Raw genomic sequence first — 10,844 nt, forward strand, 5'->3', positions numbered from 1 at the left:
TCATAATAAAAAACGCCCTCTATTTGTACAATGAGCCATCTATTTATCACCTTAATGTCTGTGATAAAAGTATTATTCCTTTTAAGGTCTTTCATTTGAAGAAGTGCCCTCTAGCCGGGTTGCATATCCTGTTATGGGTTCAAATCTTTTCTACTTACTGAATGATTATAATATAAGATGTCCAGAGGTAAAAATAATAATAATAATTGCATAAAATTTTCATATTCCAAAAAGTAGTTGAAAAGGTGGCTTTTTTGTAAGTTATTTTCATTAGGCGGCGGGTGGCATGATGGTCGGAGAGAGCCGGCAAAACCGCTCGGCCGTGTGGCATTTTCCATATACTCGGTTAATTTTGTGGTGTTCATTATCGAACCCCAACGGTTTTAGATTGTATTTATATTATTTATTAACATAGGCCTCAGTATTTGTTTGTGATATTTCAAGCGTTTAAACATTTTTAATAATCCCATTCAATTACACGGTTGACGATGAAAATTTACTTAATTTAGAGAATGCACGGCGACTACCACCTGATTTTCATGGTTTTCATAAACAGCGTCACTTTAAAATTTTATCCCCCGTGATTTTGCTACGGTATCACTATTTTCAACCCTACTAAATATGCCTACGAGGAATCTTTGAACAATTTTCCAAGAGCAACCGCAAATTCCACGTACATCCTGTAATTCATCTGGTAATCAGATTTCATGTCTTTTTCAAAATTTCTCCGGTCTTCGCAATATTTCTTATACATCTCTTCCAGATGTTTGCCATCATACGATACCATGAGATCGCATAGATCATCCAGTTTGTTTTTCTTCAGCCAATCGTGGACATCTGATCCTGTCCAGTTGGAAGCAGGTGACTTGGATGCTGGTGATGGAGTTGCACCTCCATTGCTACGGGCACCCTTGTGCTGCGTCATGGTCACTGCTGGACCTATGAAAGACAATAGGCACAAATTCTCATTCTATATTTTATTATTTTGCCGTCTATCTATAGACTTGCATATAACTAATATAACTACCATGATTACTTATTAAGTGTGACAAAGTGTTTGAAAGCAGTCTATAAATCAGTGGCAGAGTTTCAGTTCAATTTACAGTTTCATTAAATGTTGACACTTTGCATTAATTAGAGACAGAGCGTATCCAGACTGTCGGTAATTCGAAGCAGTCTTCTTCCACTTCCATGGCGATCTCTATTAAGCTCTGATTCACGAAAATTAGATACGAAAACATACTTGGCAGGACACTGATTAAAACATCAGCAACTAAGAACGATGCGGGAGCTGCAGTTGGAGGGGTTGGAATCCTACTGAACAAAAATGCTAAAAATTCACTAGCCAGCGTAAGATCACACAACAACAGAATTCTTATTGCAAACTTCCAGGGTAACCCAGCAACAACTGTCATCGTTACATATTGCCCAACCAACGTAGCTGATGAAGACGTAGTAGAGAATCACTACGATAGTATGAGGAGAGCCATTGAATCCATCCCGGCTCATAACCTCTTGATAGTAATGGGTGATTTCAATGCTAGAGTTGGACTGGAGGACACTAAATTTACTTACCATGACACCACTAACAGAAATGGAAAGTACCTTGTGGAACTAGCAACAGAGAAGAATCTCATCATTGCAAACACACAGTTTCGCAAGAAAGCTGGAAAATTATGGACATTTACAAGCCCAGGAGGAATAAATACCAACTAGACTACATACTCATACGAAGAAAATGGAGGAACAGTCTGCAGAACGCTGAGGCATACAACACCTTTGCTAGTGTGGGCTCCGATCACAGAATAGTGTCTGCAAGAATAAGACTAAGCCTCAGAAAGAGCAAGACGTTACCAAGGAAGAACCAGTTCGATTGGAAATCCCTGAGCACTGATAGAAATATCCAAAAGATGTACACCATAGAAGTGCACAACAGGTTTGAAATCCTTGAAGACATGGAGGAAACAGCTACGGACAAGTACAGCCGATTTATCGCTGCCAACAAAGAAGCAGCTGAGAAGATCATCCCTGCAAAGAAGCGATCTCGAAGGGCAAACTTTTCTCATGATCCAAGAGTCGTAAAGGCAAGAGACCATATCAGGGAGACGTATGAGGTGTATCAACTGGACACTACTGATTGTAAAAGAGAGGAGTACAAGAAGGCGAAGAAAAACCTTGATGATGCATACAACGAAGTTACTGAGGCAGATCTAAATGGCAAGTTGCAAGAGGTTGAAAGAGCACATGTCAACTCCAAACATGGTGAAAGTTGGAAACTGATCAACGACATCACTGGTAGAAAGGCATGCAGTACAGGTCAGTTGAAGGGAAATACTCAAAGTGAAAGGGTCACCAATTGGTACAATCACTTCAAAGGCCTTCTTGGAAGCCCTCCTGACATTGATGATGAGGAAGAAGAAATTACACCAATTTTAGACGAGCTTGATATTAAAGTGGGGCCATTTGACAAATAAGAATATCAAGAAGCTAAGGCATCTTTGGTTGAGGGAAAGAGCTGTGGAGAGGACAACATACCTCCAGAAGTGCTGAAGAGATGCAACCTAGATGACATTGTGTTGGGGTTCTGCAATGACGCACTTCTCAATGGGAAGAAACCGGATCAATGGTCCATACTTAATATTGTTCCTATCCCCAAAACAGGAGATCTTAGTTCAGGAAACAACTATCGCGGTATCAGTCTAAGATCCATCGTAGCCAAAACCTACAACAGAATGATATGAAATTGACCAGCATCTAAGAACAAATCAGAATGGATTTAGAGTTGGTAGAACGACTGTTGGACACATCCTTGCACTACGTAGGCTGATTGAAGAGGTAAAGGCGCATAACCTGCCAGCGATAATAACATTCATCGACTTCAAGAAAGCTTTCGACACCATCCATAGAGGCAAGATGTTGAAGATACTCCATGCCTACGGTATTCCGGAGCTATTGGCAAAATGTACCAAAACACAAAAGCGAAAGTAATATCACCAGATGGCGAGACAGAATTGTTTGAAATCTTAGCAGGAGTACTTTAGGGGATACCCTCGCCCTTACCTGTTTGTGATTGTCCTCGACTTTGCACTGAGAATAGCTATTGAAGGAAATGAAGAGGAGCTAGGATTCCATCTGGAAAAGAGGCGTAGTAGGAGAGTTGGTCCAGTTGTGGTGACAGACTTTGATTTTGCTGACGACATTGCACTGTTGTCTGAGGAAATACACCAAGCACAAGAACTGCTTCGTAGAGTGGAGACTTCAGCTGCTAAAGTGGGCCTGAAGATGAATGGAAGTAAAACAAAGTATATGTCCTACAATAACAGGAGAGAAAGCATCACAACAAATGAGGGTGTAGAACTAGAGGAGGTAGATGACTTCAAATACCTAGGCGCTTGGATGAAAAGCACAGAAAGGGATGTCAAGTTACGTAAAGCAGCAGCATGGAGGGCGTGCAGTAAACTAAAGAAAATCTGGAGGTCAACTCTTACCAAGAGTTTCAAACTTCGTATTTTTGCTGCAACAGTGGAGTCGGTGCTGCTTTATGGTTGCGAAGCATGGGCCATCACCCCTAAACTTGCAAAGGGTCTGGATGGCTGCTACACCCGTATGCTAAGAACTGTACTGAATGTGCATTGTAAAGAACATAGGTCAAATGCAGATCTATATGGAGATCTTCCCAAATTAAGCCACAAGATCAGGGAAAGAAGAACCCGGTTTGCTGGCCACTGTTCTAGAAGTGATGAGCCCGCATCAAAAATGGTTCATTGGACACCCAAGCATGGGAGGCGGAAACCTGGAAGACCTGCTCTGACCTACATTGACATTCTGAAAAATGACACTGGACTGGAGGCAGCAGACTTCAAGACAGCAATGGAGGACAGGAAGTTGTGGAAAGCCATCACAGTTCGAGGACACCACTCGAATTAAGCAAGTAAGCAAGTAAGCTATAAATCAGTGGCAGAGTTTCAGTTCAATTTACAGTTTCATTAAATGTTGACACTTTGCATTAATTAGAGACAGAGCGTATCCAGACTGTCGGTAATTCGAAGCAGTCTTCTTCCACTTCCATGGCGATCTCTATTAAGCTCTGATTCACGATCACGAAGAATTAGTACAGCCCCTAAAACAACATGCACGTCAAAGGAAGAACGAGATTCGAACCGTTATCAATTGTTGGGTAAAAACATTCAATTGGAAACGACTCAAACGATGTTACCCAACAATTCAGCCATAGTTACCCAACAGTTAAGTAATAGTTTAACCAATGTTGGGAAAATTGCCCACTTGTTTATGTCCTTTTACCTTCAGTTTCATCTTTGGCCGACGAAATGCATTCTTTGATGGCAGTTAAGAGCCTCGGCAATTCAGTTTTCATCAGCGCGTCAGAAGAGAAGTTGTAGTAGAGTTTCGTTCCTTGCAGAAGTCCTAACCAACCATCCGGTTGATAACTATCCTCAATCAGGAGTGGAATAACTGGCTTTTTCAATTTATATGCATATTCTGCCTCTGTAGATAAATATTTCATAATAATGTTATCAGGTTGTCTTGGAGCAGCAGACAGCCTATGCATGCTATGTGGTGTGGCGCCGCCGGAGGTCCGACGTGGTGCAGCTATTTTGGAGGGCGTCATCGCCATGGTTGTTTGATGTGATCATTTATTACATTTTCTAACAAAACATTATACAATGTTCATTTGAGACTTGGACAATACCAACAACTATCACACTAATATTATACATATATTTCCATCTCTTTTCAACATAGATTTTCGTTTCTTTTCCAACTTATTCATCTTTTTTTGCTTTTTTTGCGGTATTTTTATGCTATAAACTGTATTTGTGATGCGATCAAGCAAAATCAGTCGGAACTCGGCCATAATAAATTTTCAGGACAGTAAAAAGCATTTACAAAGCTGGATTTTGCAGAAAACCCCATTGAAATTGAACAACCAGTTCCAAAGATATGAGCAATTTAAGAGTTTCCAAAACAAGAGGAAACAAAAGGAAAAACTTTCTTTGTTTGGCTATATCTCAAAATCAATATTTCCGAGTTCCGACTGATTTGGCTTGATCGCATCACATTTGTATGGCGCTATTTACATTTTTAATTTAATTTAGCCCGATAATAAAAGTTATTCCTAACATTTCATAATAAAATGGTTTTTTTGAACATTTCGTTGCTATCTGTTATTCTTTTTCTGATGTTTCAATGCCATCGTACCATGTATACCCCTTGTAAAGATGAAAACACGGTTTAAGATAAATAGCACCACGAGTGTTCATCTTTTCTTAGAAATGACGTTGTTTTACATGCTATCAAACAATCGTGTCGCAGGACGGCGGGTGGGCGGCGCCTCTTTTCCGCCATGCGTCTACCAGGGACTTGGCTGTGTCTGGGAGGGGCTTCCTCAGCGGGGTTGAACCGAGTGCGCAAGCTGGGGCTGCCTAGGTATAGAGGGACATGAATCAAACACTAAAAAAACCCATGTATTAACCTCAATGATGTTTCCGCTCCATAATACAAGGGCCCTTTTCTGGTTTTCCCAAACAGATGCATGAGTGCCGTCAGTTTGTCATCATTACACGAACCACGATGACGTGCTTGTTGATGTATTTCTGCAATGGCTGGTTGAATATTCAGCTAGTTGCAATACAATTGAATATTACTCTGCATAATAATACAACTTACCTGTCCTGCAACTTTGACTGTTCTTGTATTTCTCAGACATGCATATGAGAACAATATGCGATTTCTCTACTGCCTTAGCCATTGCAGCAAGTATGTCACCGCCTAGATCAATGTAAACGATGAATTATTAAATATAGTCATACTAATAGTTTGCAACATCGGGAGGACGACTTCAAAGATAACTGACTACAAGATTATACAATCAATCATTGGCTATGACTAGACTGGGCTTATAATGTAGTAGGTTACTGACCAGAACCATTCCAGACATTTAGACATGTTATACTACCAAGTTCCACATTTGAGCCAGAGTTTAGCGTAAAAGTGAAATGCACGTATTGTGGAGGCAATGAGATGATGGTTCAGATGTTGGTATAGCTCCAGGAAGAGGAGAACTTGACAATAATGAATCGAATTAAAGAAAGTAAACACAAATTGATAGTTCAACAACACTAAGAACAACGGATAAATAAACAAATCTTACTCATATGGGTAACATCCATCCACACCCTATACCCGCTGTTGACTAGACTATCTCTCAACTTCGTAGCTGTTGGCTTGGAGTCCCATTGATAGCTGATCATTATTTGCGATGTCTTGGGTCTATGCTGCTTTGGTTGTTTGATTGATGCCTCGTATGCCGGAGAAGAGTCTTTTGGAGAATCGTCTCTTACAGTAATGTTACCGTGACTGGTTCCTTTGATTTGCCAGAGAGCATATGCACTGGCATCCTGGAGGTTTTTGTTGGTTGATTTCAGAAATTTCTCGAGCGCTGCAAAGGAGATGACCACAAAGAGCTAGATTCGATTACAGATTTAATATACAAGCATGTTCATAAATCTTAAAATCTTAATAGATGCCTCAGAGCATTACACTATTAAGTGAATTTAGGATTGCAAAGATAGTTGTTGGACACAGTGAAGTCAACATGACAATGTTGCAGCCGAATAGAATACCTGGCTTCAAGCTGATACGAATGATATTCTGGCTCGCACAGCGTCATCATCCCTATATCTTCGTATCAAAAATTGCCGTGATAGTACGGCGAATCCTCTCGTTTTTCAATAGCTACGCATGGCGATTTTGTTCGAGATAGGCCGAGCGACTCAGGCTAAGCATATCGATTCATTGAAATAGATTTTTTATAGAACCTATCCTCCCGGCAATAAATAAAAAAACACTTACGCTTATTTGTTTTTCGAACAAGGTCGGACTTCCTGATTGACTCAACGAACGACAAATTCCACAGGGCTCTAGCAGCGACGCTGTGTTCTTCTTCAGAGAAGTCATTCTCCAGCATTCGCACAATAGCAGGGACACCACCCTGCTTCTCTATCTCACGCTTGTTGTTGTCATTAATACCCAGGTGATTCAGGCAATCTAGCAAAACAAATGCGGAGAACCGCGGCGTGGCAGATTCGGTTTTGAAACGAGCATAGTCATGATTGTGATCTTCTGAATTGACGGCCAATTTCAACAATTCAACAAGTTTAGCTATCCCTCCCTCCGCTGTCGCAAGAATGCTACTTTCAGACTCATTAACAACGTATGCCAAGATTAAGAGAGATTGTAAATTTATCAAAGTGTCTCCGCATTTCAAATATTCTGTCAGATCTTCAACTGCTCGAGTTTTGCGATATATTCCGCGGTTGGTGCTGTATTTGAGTATAGAATTATGTAGAATGCCAAACAAATCTGTGACTATATCTCGCAACAAAACCATCTCAGTCTCACTGTTGAAGTATTTCTTGAGTTTCCGTAACCCTTCAAGTAATAAAGGAATACAACCGTATACTCCTAAATCTGCGCCGAATTCGGCAGGATAACGGTTCGCAAACTTGCTACCAATTCTCACCAGAAGCCCCAGATTTGTGAAACCAATTTGTCTCCACTTTTCTCTTTCCAAGAAACAACAGAGGTGCTTCCAAATCCTAGCAAAAAGTTGTGCAAACTCTTCTCCTTTCAGATACATCCTACGTTGGTATTGATAATCTTCGTCGGCGTCAGCTATAGCCGAAAGTGTTAAAGTGGTAGCCTCAGTAGAGAAATCGTCGCACTTTTTAAGAGACTGTATTGCTCGATCAAAACCCGGTTTTAAGTCTTCAGATGTTTTCGCTATAGAAGTTGGTAGGCTGTATAATATAGAGTAGAAAGGTTGAGTAGTATACAAGGCAAACGAACATGCAACAACATCAATAATAAAACACCATTATGACAATCACAAGCAACCAATGAACTGTCTAGAATAAGTGATATAATGCATTTTGTCACTGCTTACCTTTGAAAGTCGATGGTTGAAACGACATTACCTAAACCTACATAAAAGAGAACCAATGGAATTCAATTATTTTGTGCAGTATTATCCTGCTCTATTATAGAGGATAAAACTTGGAAAACTAAATCCAAACCAAACTTTCCTTCTCATGCAACCCTATGTAATTAAAGTTGCTCCCTATAGCTCCCTATCCTCACCACAAGTGAATGTTCTCTTCCCGCACTAATGAGAAAATGTACCAAATACTGAGCTGCCAACTGCTGGCAGAAAGGTAAATTAATCTCGATATAAATTATTGATCGTCGACGTATAATCTAAGTTTCAACTACAAGTTTTTGAGAGTGATTTTAATTGAGGCCCATCGAATGTGACCTTGATCGATTGTTTTTGACTGAGGCGGAGCCAAGGGCATAAACAACGTCCATGCCCCAATTTTAATGACATAATTTTTACATGATTTACGGGTATATTCTTATCAGAGGAATAACCGATCGGGGCCTCTGGTTTGAAATACCGGGACAAAATTGTCCAACGTAAAGCTGTAATGTGTATCTTTATTTGGCCCGGTTGTAGCAATTGTCCTAACTTGGACCCATTTTAGTGTTACTTTTTTGCGTCGCGCGCATTTGTCCCGGTAAAACATTTTAGTAGTTGGACAGTGGGACGATTTGGAAAATTTGCTCATCCGGCGCCCCTGATTCTGGTCGAGAGATACAATATTTCGGATGTTTTATATTATGTTTTTATAATTGAATCTGTTATAGTCTGTACTCTTGTAAAATGCCATTATTGAACAGATCTTACCTGTCACAAGTTTCACTGAAGTGGTATTTCCATACACGTCAATAAGAGGCCACATTGGCTTGCTAGTGTTCACTGAGCTTGCCAATGTGTCGCTCTCTATCTCAACTGGTCTCCAAACATTGGCTTGATGGTCATCAATGAAGCATTTCACGGTTTTTTCGGCAGTGTAGAAGTAAGACAATATTACTCCTGTTTTTACCAGGCTAGCATCTGCGGCATAAACCCAGTAACCGTGTGTGTTGATAATTTCAGTACGTGGCAATGAGTGTGGATCAATAGTATCTGGATTGTGATTAGTGAAACCAAAACATAAAGCGCCGCGCCAACGCGTTGACGTAGATTTGATTTCGAGAATGACTCTTTCGCCGGGTGCTACCGGTTGGTCGCCAAAAACAATCCCATGGTCCCAACATGATCTTCTTGTAGCAACTGTCGCCCCTTCCGAGAGGGTTATATCGTCCCCATGACATGTCCTGTGAAACTTCATATTGGTTTGTTCCCGGGGTTGTTGTTCGATACAAATTACGCCGCTGTAAAAAATAGAAACTTAAAGTGACTGATTCGATTTACGTGTTAAACATGTTTAAACAAATTTAACAAGCTTTAATTCAATTATTCTTTTAGCATATATTTGTCACATCAATTAAGGTTACAATCAATTTAGTTCCAACACATTTCTGGCCAAAAGGTAAAATCCTGAGAACGCCGCATCGTCAATGTGGACAAAAACTTGTGGTGGTGCTATTAAGCAGTCCAGTTAGCTCAATCGATAAGGCGTTCGACTTTGGTGCGAGAGGTTGCGGGTTCGAACCCTGGCGATGCCTATGCCTATTGGCAATTCCCTTGGACAAGGAACTTACTACTCTCGTTGTCACCCGTACGAAACTCGGGGAGCTGATCCTGGTTGTGATGATTATTTGTGGAATGTCTATGGTGTGCGCTCTTGAAGCAACAAAGTCCCTGAATAGTTGTTAAATGGTTTATGGAATGATGTGGGCCGTAGTTGTCAGCGACAACCTGTTAAGTGTGCTGAGGCTTGTGGATCAACGTCTAGGCGTTGTGCATGTGCGTAGCGCACTATAAACCACTGCGCTTTTTTTTGCTATTGCAACTTTAACTAATTTAGCTGAAACATTTTCTATTATATTTTTAACATTATAAAATAAAAGAAAGGCAATTTATTCTTAGCACTTACTGAAATCCGTGAAAAATCCCTATTCAAGATACAACAATGTAGCCACTTTTTAAGGCAAAATGGCCGTTCTGTATATACAATGATGACACAATAATAACGTATTCAGGGCATGATGAACTCTGATCTTGGAGTAACGACTCAAAGCAAACAATTCAAGTTTGATAATACATTATATAGATGCGTTATCAATACTAACGGGACTTTTGGAATTATGAACCATATGTGCATCTAAAGTTTTTGTAAAGGTTAGCCTATTTTATTAAGCGGGCGTTTGAGGCATTTTTTGTCTTAAAATAAGCTTTGGAACTTGTATGCACCATATATATGATTTAAACAAAAAATAAGTGCATAATCGTACCAAATCATACCAAAGCGCTACTCTGGTAACACTAAATATTGTAAATTGTGCAAAATGTGGCCAAGTTTGTGCAATTTGTTCCCTATGTAAAATGGCAACCTTGTTATTTTTTTCATTGAATTATCACACAATATCAGGTTTTACTTACTTGATGTGGTAAGATTTAATGAGATTTCCGTGCTGATATACATGTATGCCATCTTTTCTGGCAACACCTCTTTAACAGAATAATACATTCCCTGTTCAATATCGATAAAACTCGGGAGAGTGGAGATGCTATTGCAACTTGCATTCTTGAAATGCAAATCCTACACCAGCTTACGGTGACTAAGTGCTATGATTGTGCAAAATTGGGACATATTTACTCAAGATGTATCTGTTTTATTATGATAATATGTATACCCTTTTCAAGAAAACTATAGAGGGCGCTGTGCACCGATAGGGGCGTATTTTTATGCCTCCCCAGCCTAAAAAAAGCCTTTAAGGAAATTTCATAATTTTACCAAAATTCTGCTAAGCTATAC

The 10,844-nt window shown here is 40.0% G+C and overlaps 1 protein-coding gene across 1 annotated transcript; it reads right to left on the reverse strand.

Annotated features, from left to right (window-relative positions):
• Positions 1-564: 564 nt before the first annotated feature.
• On the reverse strand, positions 565-7,795 carry LOC140170684 (uncharacterized). The gene is made up of 5 exons (XM_072193928.1): positions 6,874-7,795; positions 6,173-6,460; positions 5,689-5,790; positions 4,303-4,506; positions 565-939 (listed from the first exon to the last, which is right to left on the reverse strand). Exons 1-5 carry the CDS (start codon positions 7,658-7,660, stop codon positions 626-628), a joined length of 1,695 nt encoding a protein of 564 aa, XP_072050029.1. The 5' UTR covers positions 7,661-7,795; the 3' UTR covers positions 565-625.
• Between the last annotated feature and the right edge of the window lie 3,049 nt (positions 7,796-10,844).

The sequence above is a fragment of the Amphiura filiformis genome, chromosome 15 (assembly GCF_039555335.1).
Source record: "Amphiura filiformis chromosome 15, Afil_fr2py, whole genome shotgun sequence".
Lineage (NCBI taxonomy): Eukaryota > Metazoa > Echinodermata > Ophiuroidea > Amphilepidida > Amphiuridae > Amphiura > Amphiura filiformis.